Below are 21388 nucleotides of genomic sequence, written 5' to 3' on the forward strand. Positions count from 1 at the left end.
TGATCTGGAATTCCTCTATTTTCCCTCTTACCGCTAACTCATTAATCGGCTTCTTATGTACCAGTTTCTTTCGTTCCTTCCTCAGGTCTAGGCTAATTCGAGTTCTTACCATCCTGTGGTCACTGCAGCGCACCTTGCCGAGCACGTCCACATCTTGTACGATGCCAGGGTTAGCACAGAGTATGAAGTCTATTTCATTTCTAGTCTCGCCGCTCGGGCTCCTCCACGTCCACTTTCGGCTATCCCGCTTGCGGAAGAAGGTATTCATTATCCTCATATTATTCTGTTCCGCAAACTCTACTAATAACTCTCCCCTGCTATTCCTAAAGCCTATGCCATATTCCCCCTCTGCCTTGTCTCCAGCCTGCTTCTTGCCTACCTTAGCATTAAAGTCGCCCATTAGTATAGTGTATTTAGTTTTCACTCTACCCATCGCCGATTCCACGTCTTCATAGAAGCTTTCGACTTCCTGGTCATCATGACTGGATGTAGGGGCGTAGACCTGTACAATCTTCATTTTGTACCTCTTAAGTTTCACAACAAGACCTGCCACCCTCTCGTTAATGCTATAGAATTCCTGTATGTTACCAGCTATATTCTTATTAATCAGGAATCCGACTCCTAGTTCTCTTCTCTCCGCTAAGCCTCGGTAGCACAGGACGTGCCCGCTTTTTAGCACTGTATATGCTTCTTTTGGCCTCCTAACTTCACTGAGCCCTATTATATCCCATTTGCTGCCCTCTAATTCCTCCAATAGCACTGCTAGACTCGCCTCACTAGATAACGTTCTAGCATTAAACGTTGCCAGGTTCATATTCCAATGGCGGCCTGTCCGGAGCCAGTGATTCTTAGATTCTTAGGCTGAGTTTATACGCAGCTGCATACCCTGCTTTAGAGGTAATCTGTCACGTGTGCAAAGAATGGGTGTGCCGAGACGGCGTGGCATCGTGTAAGCTGTCTTCTAGCGCGTTTAGCATTGAAGGTTGCGTAATCTCAAATTTTGGTGACCCATTGCAGCGAGAGGCAGACAAAGCATTCGCTCCCTGCTGCGGGCGTTTTTCATGATAGCATCGCCCCAGTGCAGGTGGCGCTATTAGCTGCAGGGGCGGAGTGCAAGCGAAAGCATGGCTGGCTTCGCCTAATTTGTACTGCCTATGTGAAGATATCGTCAACATGGCATGAAACCGTATCATTCATTGTCGACTCCCAAATTTATCAAAGTGAAATGTTTTCTTATTCAAACTTGCTTGTTACGATTGCCCGATAATTTGAAAAATTCTGCGGCACCTTTTCGTGCAAAAAAATCGATCAGCGACTGTACTTATTTGCATAAAAGGTTGAATTTCAATACAATGAAATTTTGATATAACGAAGAAAATTGCCGATTTTACCTACTTCGGTATATCGAGGTTGAACTGTACTAAGTCGTTTAGTGCGTCGTGCAGCTGTCCACAAAAACCTGAACTTGCACTTGGGAGGCGCTAACAAATACAAAGTATCATATTCTGGTGATTCACCCAGATACTAACACAAACGAGCTCCACTGGTATTTTGAGCATAACCAAACTGGAAACAAGATTATCCCCTATAGCAATGAGTACCCCACCACCAGATCTGACATCTCGATTATAGTGGTAAATGGCGTATCTTTTGTCACAGTTAAACAGTTCATCATCCCTGAATTGTGCGGGCAGCCAGGTTTTTGTGAGCACGTCAGCCAAGCATGTGTCAACAACAGAAGATAAAGCGTCACGTTTGCTTAGCATACTACTAATGTTAGTGAATAAAAAAGACAAGCCTGTGTAAGGTGTATTGTGCTGCGCATTGTTGGTTAGGATACCAATGTGTCACTACCAGCAAGCGAAGAGCTTGACGTGCCCTTGTCTGTATTCAGGTCGTGGCTCTGATGTTCACAGACGCTGTCAGTAGATGTAAAGTAAATGTAGCATTTCTTATTTATGTACAGTTTATTATATCGCACGGAGAACTGCTGACCACTGGCTTTACCATAATTAAAAAGCTTTTTGTGCAGGTTTCTGGTTGTCCGGCAGGAATCTTCATTAACGACATTTTAGAAGGCTACCAGGGTTTTTGCCTGGCGATTTGTGTGCATGGGACAACGTTGGTTATGCGTCATGTGGGTTTGCTGGATCATATTTGGTTATTAATGGTCCCTCCAGGCCAGCATATTATTACAATATTATCCGCGAGATGCTCAAGAGATGAGCCGCCACGAGAACGACGAAGTGGGTCTGTGCCCTTGGCGCGAGCAAGTGTCGGCCTGGCTCTCTGGCTTCAGTGTAAATAGCGTGTAAATAGTCTCTTTCGTCTCTGTCTTTCCACACGTAACATTCTGGCGGAGGTTAACGGTCCCTGTCCTCACCACGGAACTCCGAAGTCGTCGGTACATCGAGCTTGTCACCATGCCTTCCGGTGACAAGACTGCCTCTGCAACATCTTCAGCTTGTCCAAACTGCTCCAGTCATCACGGTTGCTCAACATCGCGACCCTGTTGTGTTCTCTGGCTTGGAGGGTGACGAATGGATCAAGCTTTATCAACATGCCATCGCTAATAACAGGTGGGACCCAACCATTATGCTCGCCAATGTCATCTTTTATCTCGGCAGCACCCCACGCGTGTGGCACCAAACGCATGACGACGAGATAACCAGTTGGGACAGTTTCAAAGAAAAGCTACGCGAACTGTTCATCGACCCCATTGGGCGCAAGGATGCTGCGACAAAGGCTTTTGCGTCTCGTGTGCAGACACCTACAGAGCCATACGTTTCATGTATACTCGACGTCTTGGCTCTATGCCGCAAAGCTGACAATGCTATGTCTGAAGCAGATAAAGTGGCGCATGTGCTAAAAGGCATTGCTGACGACTCTTTCAATTTGCTTGTTTTCGGCAACGTCTCGACTATCGACGCCATCATAAAAGAATGTCGTCACCTTGAACAAACGAAGAGCCGCTGTATCTCACACCACACCACGCAGCTACCCAACACTGCTGCTATGTCGACATGCGAGGATCAACCACGTCAGACTACCACCTGCGACGACGTAACCCGTATTGTTTGCCGCGAACTCAAGGCCGCCTGTTCGCCTGCTTTCTCAGCGACGCCTCCCGATCCACCAGCAACCACAATTGCAATGATTCAGGCTGTCGTTAGACAAGAATTTGAGAACATGGGTCTAAACTCCGTGTGTTCAACTTCTCAACCCAGCGTTCCCCAGTTCTCTTGCGGCCCTCCTCGTCCCCGGCAGTCTTTTTCTGCCACATCTCGCCACAACCCGACCGAATAGCGTACCCTTGATAACAGGCCGATCTGCTTCCACTGCTGTCGCATCGGCCACGTCGCTCATCACTGCTGCAACCGATGGCCACATCCTCCTCGGACATACGCCGCCTCTTATTCCCGCGCCTTTGGACCTTCTGTTCCCTATACTACCCGCCATGAACCCACTACCGCTGATGCTCCTAATATGAACCTTTGCTACTGCCGCTCGCCCTCACCTCGACGCCATCAGTCTCGACTCCGACTCCTCCAGTATCACCAGTGCTGCTTGCGTATTCTCTGTATCACAGCTGCTTCATGTCGCCGACGAGGGACGTCGTGACGCCTACATCAGAGCACTCATTGACTGTTTTGAACACTCGCCGGCCGATGCTACTGTACGCCTCTTCGTCCTCCGCGATGGTACTCTGTACCATCGTAACCTTCATCCGGCCAGCTCTGAATTCCTACTTGTAATACCTAAACACCTCCACTCCACCATTCTAGAAAGCTTCACGATGCACCAACAGTAGGCCACATCGGCATATCCCAAACCTATGACTGTGTACGTCGCCGTTGTTTCTGGCCGGGCCTTGCCCATTCCGTACGACGTTACGTTGCCGCTTGTGAACTTTACCAACGACGCAAGAAGCCTTCCCAGCTCCCCACTGGTTACCTGCAGCCGCTCGACATCCCTGCCGAGCCCTTCCATCGTGTCGGCTTGGACCTTCTCGGCCAATTTCCAGAATCCACATCAGGAAACAAGTGGGTTGCAGTCGCGGCAGACTACGCGATCCGCTGCGCCGTAACCCGTGCTCTTCCGACCAGTTGCGCAACTGATGTTGCGGACTTCCTCCTACATGATATCATTTTGATGCATGGTGCTCCGCATCAATCGCTAACAGACCGTGGCCGTACGTTTTTGGCCAAAGTCATTGACAACATCATGCGTACCTGCTCAATACAGCATAAATTTACCACCTGCTACCACCCTCAAACGAACGGCCTCACTGAGCGTTTGAACCGCACCCTTACAGACATACTATCCAAATACGTTTCAGACGACCACCGTGACTGGGACCTGGCTTACATTACATTACCTTTGCATACAACTCTTCCCGTCTCGAAACTGCTGGTTTTTCCCCGTTTTACCTTTTGTATGGCCGAAAACCGACGCTACCGCTGGACACTTTGCTTCCGTCCACCACATCTTCAATTAGTGGTTATGCCCGTGATGCACTCGCCCCCGCTGACCATGCTCGCCAATTTGCGCGCGCTCGTCCACAAGTATCTCAAGACAAACAGAATCAACGCTATGACCTTTGTCACCGTGATGTCCATTTTGCACCCGGCACCCTCGTGTTACTTTGGTCACCATCGCGTAAAGTTGGCCTTTGTGAAAAACTGCTTTCCTGTTATACAGGCCTGTACCCCGTGCTCCGCCAAGTGACCGATGTCACCTATGAAGTCGTTCTAGCTAAACCCACTACGTCCTCCGCTGTGACAACCAGTGACATTGTCCACGTCGCCCGACTCAAGCCCTACACCTCTCCACGCGCCTTGGATATTTAACAGCACCGTGATGGTGCTTTTGCCGCCGGGGGGGAGGGTGCAGTGTTACGATATTATCTGCGAGATGCTCAAGAGACGAGCCGCCGCGAGAACGACGAAGTGGGTCTGTGCCCTTGGCGCGAACGAGTGTCGACCTGGCTCTCTGGCTCCAGTGTAAATAGCTTGTAAATAGCCTCTTTCGTCTCTGTCTTTCCACACGTAACAATATCATTACTGGAGGCTATCCAGCTCTCAGCGATGGCTGGGTGTGGTCAGAAGCGTGCTCCTATGCTAACAGAGCAGCTGCAATTGTCAGGCATGCATTGCAACCCCTAGCTAAAGAAGGGCCGATGCTGTTAGGAAGAAGGCATTGTCCGCAATATTATGCTACTGACATGACATTTTCAAAATTTTTTTTTTGGTAAATGAAGGTTCTGGGCATTGAAATCTAGAAAAAAAGAACATGCTGGCAAGCCTCAAAGCACCCTAAATAATTTACTATAATAGCTTTCTACAAACCAGTTTCCTTATTGTTTTCAAGGGGATGTGTGTGTCGGGAGATCGAGACACAGAAGGTGGTCACTAGGAAGCATGACATGGCAGTGCTTTAGCACGTGCCTGGTCTGTTATGCTATTACTGCATTGGGCCGTGCAGTGAGTAGCAGCAGCTCAGTAGTTAATGTAATGATGTCACTGACATTATTGTTTCAGGGTTTAGTTGAGGGCAGTTCAATAAGGCAATCACTGTTGGTGGCGGGATTTTTGAGCCTGCTCTGTCTTATGCTGACGTTTCTTTAAACTGAACGTCAACATAGCCTGTTCGAATGTCGAAATAACCTGTTGATATTTCATTGCATAATGTATGCAATATATTTATGCAATACATATTGAAGTACGAAGAGTTTTATTACAATGCATTGAAATTCTTAGTCTGAAAGTAATTCCATGAATTCATTCACTGCTCAACAAACAGGTCACGTTGTGTATAGTAAGTCATCGTGTGCTGCTTTCATATGTTGGACTTCTGCAGGCATATGCTGTTAAGGACCCTGAGGTGGGCTACTGTCAAGGGCTCTCCTTCCTTGCTGCTGCCCTGCTACTTCACGTAAGTGATGGAAATGCAGTTTCCCAAGAAAAGCGTACACGTTGCACTTAAGACAGGTGGCTGAACAGCATAAAAAATGTCCTATTAACAGCACACACTCATATAATTATAATGCGTTTGCATTATTAGGGTACTTTATGCACACTCCTGGGGCTATGTATGTATGTATGTATGTATGTATGTATGTATGTATGTGTGTATGTATGTATGTATGTATGTATGTGTGATGTATGTATCTATGTTTGTATGTATGTGCATGTATGTATGTATGTATGTATGTATGTATGTACATAACCATTTTCCCACCTACCTGGGTCACTGGGTAATCCACGGTCGAATGGGTAGCGCAACAGGCTGCTGTGCTGAGGTAACAGTGTTTAAAAACAATCATCGGTTCAACTTGGGTCAATAACTATGCGGCAAAGTGTACATATATGCTGCTCTTTAACGAACCTCTTTCATGCCGACATGGGTCACTGTAAATGCGGGACTGGGTAGGTGCCGTTGTTCGAAGAAAATCTGACGCTGACTTGGAGCACTGGGTTTGTGCCAGTGGTCTTCAGCAAACCTGTTTGATGCCAACTTGGGTAACTATTCAATTCAATTCAATTCAGTCTTTATTTTTCTCTTGTACAGAGAAGGAGACAGGACTAAAAGCTCGTAAGCTTGACAGAGGTCCTGCCCCCTTTATCAACTTGGCAGTACAGTACACAGACAGAGATTTTCAATTTTCCAAATAAACACTGAAACAAAATAACAAAACACTTTGTAAAAACAGCGCTATGAATTGCAGCACAAACATAGGTATTAGAAAGACAAATAAGTGCTCATGGGGAAACGAAAAAAAAAAAAGAATAATAATAATAACAGGTATAGGTTTAAACTGAGTGCAACATTACGTAATCTTGCTAAGAAAAAATCGCTTAATAACATCACTCGAATGCTGAAAGGGGTCAAACAATTCTTTGTTTAATTTATTTAATAATACTGGGACAGTATAAGAAAGAGACTGCTCTGTATAATATGCCCTAGGCGTCGGCACTAACCAAATTTCTTTATGTCTAGTCTGCAGGATATGCGTGTTTTTCTCAAGTTTTGCCAGATAACTAATGTAATGTTCATCACTATGTGAAGAGCGTTTATAGATCATTAAAAGTCTATAATTGTATAAACTATAGATTGGCAGGATTTCATACTTTAAAAACAAGTCATATGTGGGGGAACAATAAGGAACACCAGCAATACATCTTACAGCTCTTTTTTGAAGAAGGTGAAGCTTGGATAAATTTGTGACACCCGTAGTGCCCCAAACGGTACAACAATATTGCAAAAGAGAAAGAACTAATGAGTTGTATAGCAATAGCCTAATTTTCAAAGGAAGAATACCGCGCAGCCGCAACATGACACCGACAGCTGAAGACACTTTTGATCTGATATAGTCAACATGATCATTCCAAGTCAAATGCTTTGAAAATATAACACCAAGGATTTTAACAGAATCTACAATTTCAACAGTATCAGAGTTTAAGAACACGTTCAATGGCCTAGAAATTATCTTTCCTTTTGGAAAGTACAATATTATTTTTGTCTTTTTAGAATTAATCTTCAAACAATTTGAGTTTGCCCACGTATTTAATGCACTCAGTGTTTTGATTGCTTTCTCTTCAATGTCATTTTCTGATCTCCCGGTTATGAATACCGAAGTGTCATCAGCGTAGGATACAATCTTTCCATCGGTTACACATTGCACAATATCATTTATATAGATTAAAAATAAGAGCGGTCCCAATATGCTTCCTTGGGGGACTCCTGCATAAATATTTTGTATTGAAGACAACGAATTTTTAAAGTCAACATATTGTGTTCGGCTCGACAAATACGATTTCATAAGATCGTGAGCTTTTCCTCGAACACCATAGCTTGCCAGTTTATGTAGTAAAATTCTGTGGTTTATCAAGTCAAAAGCCTTAGTAAAATCTATATATATGCCTGCACCTATTTCCTTATTTTGAAACATATCTATAATGATTTCTTTTTGAGTCAGTAATGCTGTTTCAGTGGATCGATTCTTTCGAAACCCGTGCTGAAAGTCAAGGAGCAGGTTATGTTTTTCAAAGAAAGACAGTACCCTACCATGCATTAATTTTTCTATACCCTTCGAGAACACTGGCAGTATAGAAATTGGACGATAGTTACGAATCAAATTGTTGTCGCCGCTTTTAAAAACAGGTATTACTCGAGCCATTTGCAGTGCCTTTGGAAATACAGCGGTAGATAATATGAGATTGTAAATGTGAGTAACAGCGGGGCATATTAAGTGAAGAACATGTTTAATGGGCGCTATTTGGAGACCAGTTGCATCTACTGACTTGCTATTTTTAATATTACTTATGCACGAGAAAACTTCCGTGCAGTTCGTAGGAGCAATGAAGAGGGATGATGGACAACTGCTTCCCTTCATGAATTCAATGTAATTTTGGCTGCACTCTACCTGACTCTGAGATGCCTGTAAAATAAAGAAATTGTTGAAAGCGTCAGCTAAACAGGTCCCATAAATTCGTTTTCCTTCATGCTGAAAGTTTTCGGATGTATCACGGGTATTTTGTTGCAATAAACAATTCAGTTTTCGCCAGATTACATCCGATCGCTGTTCTTCAGGGCTCCAAAATACATTTGTGAAATAGGCGTCTCGAGCCATCCTTAGTTTTGATGTTAGATTATTTCTGTACTTTTTGAATTGCCGCAGCAACTCTTCGTCTTTTGATTGTACAAACTGTGCGTACAATCGGTTTTTATGCTTGATCATTTGGAGCAAGTCGGACGTCATCCAGGGTTTCCGTGCTTTTGATGATGTGGCTGTCTTTCTTAGTGGAAAATGTGCATCGTATATAGCCTTGAATGTAGTGATGAAGTTAAGGTAAGCGGTATCACTACTATCTTCCTCGAAAACGTTGTTCCAGGTCTGTTGGCTAATCGCAGCAAGAAAGGATTCAAGATTTTTTTTCGTTATAGATTGTGTATAAATTACTTGCCTTTTGTAATTAACATGTACAGCCTTATCAGCTATCATTACGATTCCAAGATGATCACTAATGTCGGTATAAACTACGTCTGCAGTTACTAAATTACTGTCTACATTTGTAATGAATACATCTAATAAAGATTCACTTTCTAAAGTCACTCGCGTCGGCTTTGTTATTACGCTAAAAAAACCATTAGCAGCAATTAAATACTGGAGTTCTTTTTGGGTTTGACTCAATGAAAGCATATTTATGTTAATATCGCCACCTAAAACCATATCTATGGACTGATCAGATGCGTAGTTAAAAATCTTTTCAAGAAATTCAAAGAAGTGATTAATGGCACCAGATGGTGGCCTGTAAATGACACAGAAAAGTTTGTTAGAACTTCGTAGAGTGAGCACTTCGTAATCAGCAGTTGTCGTCGTGTATTCTATGACTATTTCGCACGATAATGTTTCTCTAAGCAGAAGCGCGACGCCGCCTCCCCTTTTATCTTCGCGGTTTTGATAGAAGCAGTGATAGCCAGGACGGTGAAATACAATTGATGCTGATGTGTACCAGGTTTCAGTAAACATGATCGCTGTAAGTGACACTCCGATAGTATCGAGTAGAACAGCCAATTCATCTTCTTTGTTTGTTAAGGATCTGACGTTTAAATGAAAAACTGACAAAACAGATTTTTTTGGTTTCACTATATGCTTAATTTCGTGTGGCTGATAACCCATGTCGAGAAACAAATTTTAGGTGTCTGCAAGTATAACTACACAATTTGACGCAAATCATCAAACTTGGTGATCGCTATGAGTGCTGAGGTATCCGTTCTGCGCACAAATATTTTGCCATTCCGAGTCCATGCATATTTCCACTTGCACTCCTTTTTCTTTGCATTTGCCGCACCGAACAGCTTTTTCATGGAAGGGCTCAAGTGCTCGTTAATGAAAATGGGGGTTTTGGGTTCAAGTTCAATGTCCTCTGACGTTATCCTCAGCTTTCGAGCTTTCTCAAGAAAGCGATCACGAACGGATCTGCGAACAAACTGAACCACTATATTTGGCGCTTCTGTATTCCCCGTAGTTCGAACGCGGTGACAGACCTCGATGTCTTCACTTTCAAGGGGCATCTTAATAACATTCGCTATCTTTTTTGTGATATCCATGACATTCTCGTCTTGCGTCTTCGGAACACCTTTCACTTCAACGTTGTAACACCGCATGTGCTGTTCATTTTGTAGAAGTTTCACTTCATGCTCTTGAACTTGAGCATGCAAAGCGTCTCGTTCCTTTTCTAGTTTTACTACGGATGTTCTCAGCTCTCCATTTTCCAATTCAACGCGGTTCACGGACGCTTTCATTTTTTCATAACTCTCGTTTATGAAGCTTAGACTGTTCTTTATCTCGCGGATGTCCTTTCTTATGTCCCGTTCGAGACTTTCCCGTAGATCGCGGAACTCTTGTTTAAGTTCTCGTTTCAGTTCCTCAAAAAGTTTAACAAGTTCCTTTGACATTGCCACTGGACAAAGGGGAAAATAAGCTTGCAGCTCGGATGACGCAGTGACAACAACAGTACACAAGAGCAAGTACAAGCGACAGTTGGCATGCAACAGTAGCAGCAGCAGCAGTCACGGCAAACGAAAAAAAAAAAAAAAAGCTCCCAGGCTAGTAGGGCGAAATTTCACCAACCTGAGAATGTACAGCAAAGCGCTTAGCAAAGCGTGCGATCGCCGTGACTGCTGCTGCCAAGTGAGGCGTCGATGCGTTCTTCGCCGGCTTTTCTGCTCTCCGCCAGGAATCCACGCAGGCGCAGTACACTAGGCCAGAAAATGCCCTTGAAGTACGTGGTCCGATGATGGTCGTCGTGTCCAGCGATAGCCGAAGTCAAACCGCTCGCAGATATATCTTGGCCGGCACCTGAGAATGTACAGCAAAGCGCTTAGCAAAGCGTGCGATCGCCGTGACTGCTGCTGCCAAGTGAGGCGTCGATGCGTTCTTCGCCGGCTTTTCTGCTCTCCGCCAGGAATCCACGCAGGCGCAGTACACTAGGCCAGGAAATGCCCTTGAAGTACGTGGTCCGATGATGGTCGTCGTGTCCAGCGATAGCCGAAGTCAAACCGCTCGCAGATATATCTTGGCCGGCACCTGAGAATGTACAGCAAAGCGCTTAGCAAAGCGTGCGATCGCCGTGACTGCTGCTGCCAAGTGAGGCGTCGATGCGTTCTTCGCCGGCTTTTCTGCTCTCCGCCAGGAATCCACGCAGGCGCAGTACACTAGGCCAGGAAATGCCCTTGAAGTACGTGGTCCGATGATGGTCGTCGTGTCCAGCGATAGCCGAAGTCAAACCGCTCGCAGATATATCTTGGCCGGCACCTGAGAATGTACAGCAAAGCGCTTAGCAAAGCGTGCGATCGCCGTGACTGCTGCTGCCAAGGTATGTGTCACTGGGAATGTGCCACTCTACAATGACCAAAAACATGCCTTATGTTCTGCTCATGTTTCTCCAAACTTGAGCAGAATTGAAGCTACGTCACAAGCATTCTTCAATGGCAGCAACCTGATGTATTAGCAGACTAAGCCACAAATACACTGGGTAAAGTTGCTTTTCAAAGAATGCCTTTCACGCTAACATTCTAGCGAGCTGCGCCATAAATGCACTGGGTATGTGCCACTCATCAATCAGTCTTTTGCCAATTTAATTCGCTGAGTATGTGCCACTGAGTGTGCAGCAAGCGAGGAAACAATTCTTAGCGGAAGTAGCCACCGGTGAGCCATGCTTCTTGTCTTAGAGGCCACGCATGGACTTCTCAGCAGTGCCACTAGATGGCACAGTGTGTCTAGAAAGAAGCGCGAGAGAAGAACGTGGTAGCCACATTTTGTGTTTTGCAGCCTTTGCAGACACCGGCATGGCGTGCGTTTCAGAGGCCACGTGCAGGGTTCGTGGCGGCGGTGCTAGATGTCACCAAGTGTTCTTAGGGAAGCGTGAAAGAAGGGTACCGCTACAGTACACACCTTGTACATAATTCATTTCGACGGTGGCAATACGTTCTATAGCTATATTGATTCAATGCTAATGCATTACCGTCAACATTGTGAGATGCATTCTGCTGCAATTTTCTCATTTATTTATTGATTTATATACCTACATATTCCCCAGTATGTAGTACAGCAGGAGGAGTCAAAACATTTTAGAGTACCCAGCAGTTCTGCACGCACACACAAAAGAGAAAAATAATAATAATAAAGAAGAACTATGTGCAGAAATGTAGTGCAACCAGGGCCACACCACATCACAACAAAAGTGCTTCCATATATGCAAGTACATGATATTATTGCAATATCTTCGAGCGATGCTCAAGATACGAGCCGCCGCGAGAACGACACCGAAATTAGTCGGTGCCCTTGGCACGAGCGAGTGTCAGCCTAGCTGCCTGGCTCCAGTGTAAATAGCATGTAAATAGCATCTTTCGTCTGTGTCTTTCCACACGTAACATTTCTGGTGGAGGTCAGCGATCCCCGTCCTCACCACGGAACTCCGAAGTGGTCGGCACACCGAGCTTGTCACCGTGCCTCCCGGTGACGAGCCCGCCTCTGCAACGGCTTCGGCTTGTCCGACTGCTCCAATCGTCACGGTTGCCCCACACCGTGACCCAGGTGTGTTCTCTGGCCTGGAGGGACAGGATGTCGACGACTGGATCAAGCTGTATGAACACGCCAGTGCTAATAACAGGTGGGACCCAACGATTATGCTCGCCAATGTCATCTTTTATCTCGGCGGCACCCCACGCGTGTGGCACCAAACACATGATGACGAAATAACCAGTTGAGACACTTTCAAAGAAAAGCTACGAGAACTGTTCAGCGACCCCATTGGGCACAAGGCTGCCGCGAGAAAGGCTCTTGCTTCTCGTGTTCAGTCATCTACAGAGCCATACGTTTCCTACATCCTCGACGTCTTGGCTCTATGCCGTAAAGCTGACGATAATATGTCCGTAGCAGATAAAGTGGCACATGTGCTGAAAGGAATCGCCGACGACGCTTTCAATTTGCTTGTTTTCGGCAACATCTCGGCTATCGACGCCATCATAAAAGAATGCCGTCGCCTTGAACAGGCTAAAAGCCGCCGTATCTCACACCACATTGCGCGGCTACCCAACACTGCTACTACATTGACATGTGAGGGTCGACCGCGTCAGACCACCACCTGTGACGACGTCACCCGTATTGTACACCGCGAACTCGAGGCCGCCTGTTCACCAGCCTTCTCCACGACGCCTCCCGATCCGCCAGCAATCACCATTGCGATGATTCAGGCTGTCGTCAGACAGGAATTTGAAAACATGGGTCTGAATACCGTGTGTTCCACGTCTCGACCCAGCGTTCCCCAGTTATCTAGCGGCCCTCCTTATCCACGGCAGTCCTTTTCTGCCACATCTGGCCACAACCCGTCTGAATGGCGTGCCCCTGATGACAGGCCGATCTCCTTCCACTGCTGTCACATCGGCCACGTCGCTCGTCACTGCCGAAACTGATGGCCACCACCTCCTTGGACTTACGTCGCCACATATTCCCGTACCTTTGGACCTTCTGTACCCTATGCCACCCACCATGAACCCACTGCCGCTGATGCCCCTGCTCCGAACCTTCGCTACAGCCACTCGCCCTCACCTCGACGCCACCAGTCTCGTTCGCCCCAACCCCGCCGCTTCTCTTCGCTGCCTATTGCGTCCTGGACCCAGCCGGAAAACTAGGCACTGCAGCTTCTGGAGGTGAAGCTTGTTAGGATCGGCCTGCAGCTATTTCAGCCCGCTGCATGTGTTCCGATCCATCCGGGACGGTGCCGCACTTCAAAGAACTGCGGATGACCGGCAGCCACGTGGTGAGGGGTCAGCTCAGGAGAGTTCTCGAGGAGAGGTATTTGGGCAGAAACTCCCCATGCGCTTTTCGAGACACCAGACAATGTGCTACCCGGGCGCGCCACCCGGGACGGCTCAGAGTTCTACGAAGCCCCTCTGACGTCGGCTCTAGACCATTGCACCTGTGTGTGTGTGTGTGTGTGTGTGTGTGTGTGTGTGTGTGTGTGTGTGTGTGTGTGTGTGCGCGTGTGCGTGTGTGTGTGTGAGCCCTCCTCATCCTCCTCCTCCAAAAGGGCGGGTCATCTACAATGACGTCGAACTATGACGTCGAGCAGAGTGCTTATAAGCAGTGATTGTCGGTTGCTAGATTGTCGTGCTCGAAATGTACTCGTGAGCTAAACAAGCTCCTCACCTGACTGAACGACTGAACAAGCTCCTCACCCCAGCGTCGGCACGCGTCGTCCGCGTTGCGGATGGCGGTACTGTGCCTATCATCGGCATGTTTACGGCACATGTCAGCATCGCCGGCCGCCACACTCCTGTCCTCTTCACCGTAATTGCTCATTGCCCCCACGACCTCATTCTCGGCCTCGATTTTCTCTCCGCCCATTCTGCTCTTATTGACTGCTCTTCCAGTACCCTTCGCCTTGAGTTGCCAATGCTCGCAGAACCTTCTTACACACCCCACTGCCGCTTATGCCCTACCGGCTTTCTTTCGTCTCCTGCCGCCAAAGTCAATAGCCTATATTGAACTGTTGTCTTCCCGACCAGTTCCTGATGGAGAGTACTTCGTCACTCCTCTGCCCGACATTCCACTACAGTATGACGTTACCGTGCCTCACAGTATACTTACTAATACTGCGAACCACACTCTCATGCCTGTCTGTAACTTTGGATTGGCAAAGCAAATTCTACCGCAAGGTGTTTGCCTTGCCACCATTGATTGTCTTGGCGACCAATACGTGGCAGCGTTATCGACCGCTGGTACTTGCGAGCTTAGCATGCCCCTCGCGCCAGCCTCGGGCGCAACATAAAGAAAATGGTTGCGACGGACCTGTCCTCTATGCAGGCTGAAGACCTTTGCGAAGTATTATCGTTCTACCACGATATTTTCGACTTCAACGATCGCCCTTTAGGCCAGATGCTCGCGGTCAAGCATCGGATTCTTACTGGCGATGCTGCGCCTATTCACCGAGGACCATATCGAGCTTGCTGCGTCGGAACGCCGAGTAATTCGAGATGAAGTGAACAAAATGCTCGATAAAAACATCATTGAGCCTTCATCGAGTCCCTGGGTGTCACCTGTGGTGTTAGTTAAGAAGAAGGACGGCACGTGGCGCTTCTGTGTAGACTACCGTCATCTGAACAGCATTACAAAGAAGGACGTCTACCCGCTCCCACGTATAGACAACGCCCTTGACTGCCTGCACGGTTCCAGCTATTTCTCGTCTATTGACCTTCGTTCGGGATATTGGCAGATTGCTGTTGACGATATGGACAGTGAAAAAACCGCGTTCATCACACCTGATGGCCTATACCAATTTAAAGTAATGCCGTTTGGATTATGCAACGCCCCTGCCACCTTTGAGCGTGTGATGGACTCCTTGCTCCAAGGTTTCAAATGGTCCACATGCCTCTGCTACCTCGACGACGTCATTGTCTTCTCACCAACCTTCGACACCCACCTTGAGCGTCTCACAACTATACATAATGTATTCCGAAAGGCGAAGCTGCAACTTAACTCATCCAAATGTCGTTTTCGCCACCACCAAATTACTCTTCTGGGCCATCTCGTTGACGCTTCCGGAGTACAGCCTGATCCCGACAAAACTCGCGCTGTCCGAGAGTTTCCGGTTCCGAAGACAGCCGCAGACGTTCGAAGTTTTGTAGGGCTGTGCTTGTACTTTCGTCGTTTTGTTCGAGATTTTGCGACAATTGCTAGGCCCCTAACTGATCTTTTGAAGAAAGGCGTACAATTCTTGTGGGGTACTGCAGAAGCCGCCGCCTTCTCTCGTCTCGTCACTCTTCTAACCTCACCACCCATTCTCGCCCACTTCGACCCTGATGCCCCTACAGAATTACGTACAGATGCCAGCAGTCATGGCGTAGGTGCCGTCTTAGCCCAGCGTCAGCGTGGCAAGGATCGCGTTATTGCTTAAGCGAGCTGCCTCCTAGCACCATCGTAGCGCAACTATTCCATTACGGAACGCGGATGCCTTGCTGTTGTCTGGGCAGTTGCGAAGTTCCGTCCTTACCTTTACGGTCGCCCTTTTTCTGTAGTCGCTGACCGTTATGCTCTCTGCTGGCTCTCATCGCTAAAAGATCCTACAGGCCGGCTTGGTCGATGGGCTTTGAGGCTACAGGAATTTTCATATTCCATGGTGCACAAGTCTGTCCGCCTGCATCAAGACGCTGACAGTTTGTCACGTTACTTGGTTGACGACTCTGACTACTCCAATACTGCCAGTGCTTCTTGCATATTCTCTATATCCCAGCTGCTTGATTTCGCCGACGAGCAACGCCGTGGCGCCTACATCAGAGCACTCATCGACCATTTTGAACACTCTCTGGCCGATGCTACTCTACGCCTCTTCGTCCTCCGCAACTGTACTCTGTACCATCGTAACCTTCATCCGCACGGCTCTGAGTTCCTGCTTGTGATACCTAAACACCTCCGCTCCACCGTTCCAGAAGAGCTTCACGACGCACCAACGGCAGGACACCTCGACGTATCTCGAACCTATGACCGTGTACGTCGCCGTTTTTTCTGGCCGGGTCTTGCCCGTTCCGTACGACGTTACGTTGCCGCTTGTGAACTTTGCCAACGACGCAAGAAGCCTTCCCAGCTCCCCGCTGGTTACCTGCAGCCGCTCGACATCCCTGCCGAGCCCTTCCATCGTGTCGGCTTGGACCTTCTCGGCCAATTTCCACAATCCACATCAGGAAACAAGTGGGTTGCAGTCGCGGCAGACTACGCGATCCGCTACGTCGTAACCCGTGCTCTTCCGACCAGTTGCGCAACTGATGTTGCGGACTTCCTCCTACATGATATCATTTTGATGTATGGTACTCCGCGTCAATTGCTTACAGACCGCGGCCACACCTTTTTGGCCAAAGTCATTGACGACATCATGCGTGCCTGCTCAATACAGCATAAATTTACCACCTCCTACCGCACCCTTACAGACATGCTATCCAAATACGTTTCAGACGACCACCGTGACTGGGACCTGGATCTACCTTACATTACCTTTGCATACAACTCTTCCCGTCTCGAAACTGTTGGCTTTTCGCTGTTTTACCTCTTGTATGGCCGCGAACCGACGCTACCACTGGACACGGTGCTTCCGTCCGCCACAGCTTCATCTAGTGATTATGCCCGTGATTCAATCGCCTATGCTGACCATGCTCGCCAACTTGCGCGTGCTCGTCTACAAGTATCTCAAGACAAGCAGAAACAACGCTACGACCTCTGTAACCGTGATGTCCATGTTGTGCCCGGCGCCCTCGTGTTGCTTTGGTCACCATCGCGTAAAGTCGGCCTTTATGAAAAACTGCTTTCCTGTTACACAGGCCCATATCGTGGGATACGCAAAGTGACCGATGTCACCTATGAAATCGTTCTAGCCACGCCCACTACGAACTCCGCTTTGACAACCCGTGACATTGTCCACATTGCCCAACTCAAGCCCTACAACTCTCTATGCACCTTGGATATTTAACAGCACCGTAACGGTGCTTTTGCCGCCGGGGGGTAATATTACGATATCATCGAGCGATGCTCAAGAGACGAGCCGCCGCGAGAACGACGACAAAGTTAGTCGGTGCCCTTGGCACGAGCGAGTGTCAGCCTGGCTGCCTGGCTCCAGTGTAAATAGCGTGTAAATAGCATGTTTCCTCTGTGTCTTTCCACACGTAACAATATAGTAGCTCATAGCATACAATAAAATGCCACTTTATGCTACATTGTGAATATCGGGCGGGTAGGTATTGTTACGAACGGCCTGCAAGGGTACCGACCTACAAAATTTTCCCAGCCAGCCACAGCTGCGAGCATGGTGAGCTTCCCAGAAGCGACCGTGGAAGCCTTCCCCACCTGCCACAGCGACTCGTTTTGTAGGGACGACGGTGTGCCGCATCAGCACCCCCTCGGCGCCGCTATGACTAAACGCTATCGGCGGGCCAAGTATTGTTCGTGGATTCGCCGTGGTCGCCACGGGCTGTTTGAAGCGGCGGAGCCCCTGGAAGATATTTTGAGCTGCCATCTCACGCAGCTTAGAAGTCATGGACAGATGTGGTGGCCATTGTCTGCGGAGTTAACACTGGGATGAAGAATCACCTGCTCGGGTCTGCAAGAACCCACTCACTTGGCGTGGTAAGTGAAACCTGTGCAGAAGTGTGTGTGTAAACCCCCCCCTCAAAGGCAGGTCGGCTACGATGACTTTGAAAGCTTTGAATTGGTAGCAGGTTGAACGGCCATTTTTCCCTCACCTTGGGATCTAGGGAGGACAGTGTGTTTATAAGCAGCTGTTGTGCAGCTGCTGAGAGTGCATTCCTCTTTCAGTCATGTTAGACTGATGAACTGTAACATTCTCATGTAAATACTGTAAATAAACCCGTATTCCTCGTTCTCGTTGAGAACAAGTCTTTCCCTTCATTCATTCATTTTGGTAAATACAATTCAGCTTTGGTAAATACAAAAGGTGTGACTCTGCTACCAAGCTTATGCAAGGAAATGGCATTTTAACAGTGCAGATGTGTTGAAAATATGCTCGCATGGTGTCTGGTGGCTGGAAGCCTGATTGGGCCTCCGAGCGACACGCTAGCAACTACCACGAACACTTTCATGAAGTTTGTTTTTGTGCTTACTCGCTGGAATGGCGAAAGCTAGCATGTAAGCAGAAAGCTACAAACTGAATTCACGGATCACAGCCTAATCATTCAGCATTACACAGCCAAAGGTCATGCGTGTATGTCGGCACTTTGCGACGGTGCGCGACGAGCAAAGGCAAACTGCCCCAGCAGTGTTGACCATCTCAGCATTTCAAGTAGATTGTATATCAATGAAGCACAACACAGGACAAAATAAGTAAATGTTTCATACCACTGGCACAGCTTTCTTTCACAGAGTGCTCCATCTTAAAGGATTCAGTTACAGCAGCAAGATCATGCTGAAGGTCCTCAAAATGCTTCCGAAGTCTGCACGTAGCACGTAGCACGTCCACATGCTTCCGTGCTTTTCTGAGCTACTGAAGCATCTTTAAGCGCATCTTATAACACCACCCCATCATCGTAGTCCATAGTAAGGACTGGGATGAAGGGGAAGGGGGGTTAATTTTTAATGTTTAAATTGAGTTTATGAACCAGTGACCACTTACTGTTTTCACATGGCTTGCCCACTGTAAAAGCCCCATATAATATCGTTTGCAATCACTTTCATAAACATGCCCCGAAAGTCCATTTTACTGCTCTAAAATGTATCTTTGGCTGCTCCAAAAGCTGTTCTGAAATGGCATAGGCCAGTAGCATCACTGAATAACTTTGAGTTTAAGAAAGTTGTTTTGAATATGTTTTTTTTTTTTTTGAAATATAGCATTTTGTAGTTCAAAAGCTACAAGTAGGCAACCAAAATAGTCTGTATGGCCCTTGAAAGAAAAGCCTTCTTATTGTGTTTTTAATTCTTTGCAAAACCAATTATAATGAGCCTTAGCGACGCAGGTGCTGCTGTTTCACTGCATACACTCGATTGGTAGTCGTTCAAAAATGTGTACCAGTAATTAAATTGCAAAAACTTATTGAAATAAATATGCAGTGATGTCTGGAAAGCAGCAGGGGAATAAAATGGATCGACTGTGGCATTTTTCTTTTTTATTACTTTGACTTACTAAAGGCCTACATATCTGCTCGATAGTGCTCATTCACACAAAGTTAATGCAGATATTCCAATGCACTGCTGCTGTTTCTAAGATTTTTCGGACCAATCAGTGCTGCCTGGAGCTTTCAGCTGGATCAAGGTGCAGCAATGCAGGAAATTACCTGTACAGTGGTCTCGTAATTGTCGTCGCTATGTTAGCAAAATGACCAAGCAAATTTTTCAGAATTATGCTCCTTCATTAGCACCCAACACTAACAAATTTGCAGTCATGAGTTGTACCAGGTGCGTTTTCGTGCTGGAAAATCAACTTGCCAGTTATCTCTTTACCTGCAATAGATTTCTCTCCTTGCTACCTGAAGAAAAACACAGAATTTATTCTGTCATCCATGGTTTTGTGAAATGATTTATGACGTATAAGCCCTCCACAGCCTGCTGGTAAATTCACTGCTTAGTTATTGGCGGCATGGACTCTAGACGACATCAAACATTTTGCTAGATGCTTTGCTCCATCTTAGTCAAAATATAGGGTCTCAAATTGCCTACATTATATAATATTGCTACAAGCGTGTGATATTTGATTGTTTGAACGAGGAGCATGAGCGCCATCACTCGAGAAAAGAGTAGGAAGAACGAACTGGGCTTGCGCTGTAAATTTAACCGGTCAGCGCTGCAACCGCTGTTGTAATATAACCTGTAAGTAGTTGCTCGTCTTACTGACTCGTCCTTCGCATAACATTGTGGTGGAGTGTGCCGTTCCCCGTCCTCGCCATGGAGCTCTGCAGCGGCCGCACCGTCCCGCTTTCCGCCATAGCTCCCGGTGACGACACCTCATCTCCTTCTACTCCTGCGACCCCGACAACAATGTACGTTACGGTTAAAATCCCCACGATCATGGCATATTCTCCGGCCAAGATAATGTCGACGTTGAGGACTGGCTCAACCTGTATGACCGTGTTAGCCAAAACAACTGCTGGGACCCTACCATTATGCTAGCCAATGTCCTATTCTACTTGGGCGGGATTCCTCGTGTCTGGTTCCAGACACGTGAGGACGAGATCTCTAGCTGGGATGCTTTCAGGGAGAAGCTCGTCAACCTTTTCGGAAATCCCACCGGTCGGCAGCTGGCTGCTAGAAAAGAGCTTGCTACCCGAGTTCAGTCTTCTACTGAATCGTATGTCTCGTACATACAAAACGTGCTCGCTCTTTGCCGGAAGGTTGACGAGAAAATGGCCGAGGTTGACAAAGTCGGCCACATACCTAAAGGGATCGCGAACGACGCCTTCAACTTGTTGATCTTCAACAATGTGTCCATCATCGACGTCATTATCAAGGAATGCCGTCGCTTTGAGCTTGCCAAAAGCCGCCGCTTCATTCCACAGTTCTCCCGGCTCCCCAACACGGCTGCGACATAATCTTGCGTTGACCTTACCGCTTCACCACGTTTAAATGAGCACATCACACATATTGTTTGCCGCGAACTCGAGGCTACAAGTCCTGCAACGTTCCATTCATGCACTTGAACCCACCATTGACCAACCAGTGCCAGCGATCTCCCTCATTCAGGCAGTTGTATGGCAAGGATTTGCAAACCTAGGTTTTCCTGCTGCCTACTCCGTCTCCTGACCTGACGTCCTACCGGTGCCGACTGCTCGGCCTCACGGCGATCTGTACTGCCCTCCCAGATACCGCAATTCTGCCTAGTGGAGAACT

General features: G+C 47.3%; 1 protein-coding gene across 4 annotated transcripts in view; it reads left to right on the forward strand.

The window, feature by feature from the left end:
- The window catches only part of GAPcenA (GTPase activating protein and centrosome-associated), a 127671-nt gene that overhangs the window by 59920 nt on the left and 46363 nt on the right, over positions 1-21388 (forward strand). For all 4 annotated transcript variants that reach the window (XM_070524831.1, XM_070524829.1, XM_070524823.1 and 1 more), the window contains one exon: positions 5860-5934. In XM_070524831.1, the coding sequence (XP_070380932.1) occupies positions 5860-5934 (75 nt within the window). The remainder of the gene's footprint in view (positions 1-5859; positions 5935-21388) is intronic.

The sequence above is a fragment of the Dermacentor albipictus genome, chromosome 1 (assembly GCF_038994185.2).
Source record: "Dermacentor albipictus isolate Rhodes 1998 colony chromosome 1, USDA_Dalb.pri_finalv2, whole genome shotgun sequence".
NCBI classification, from domain to species: domain Eukaryota; kingdom Metazoa; phylum Arthropoda; class Arachnida; order Ixodida; family Ixodidae; genus Dermacentor; species Dermacentor albipictus.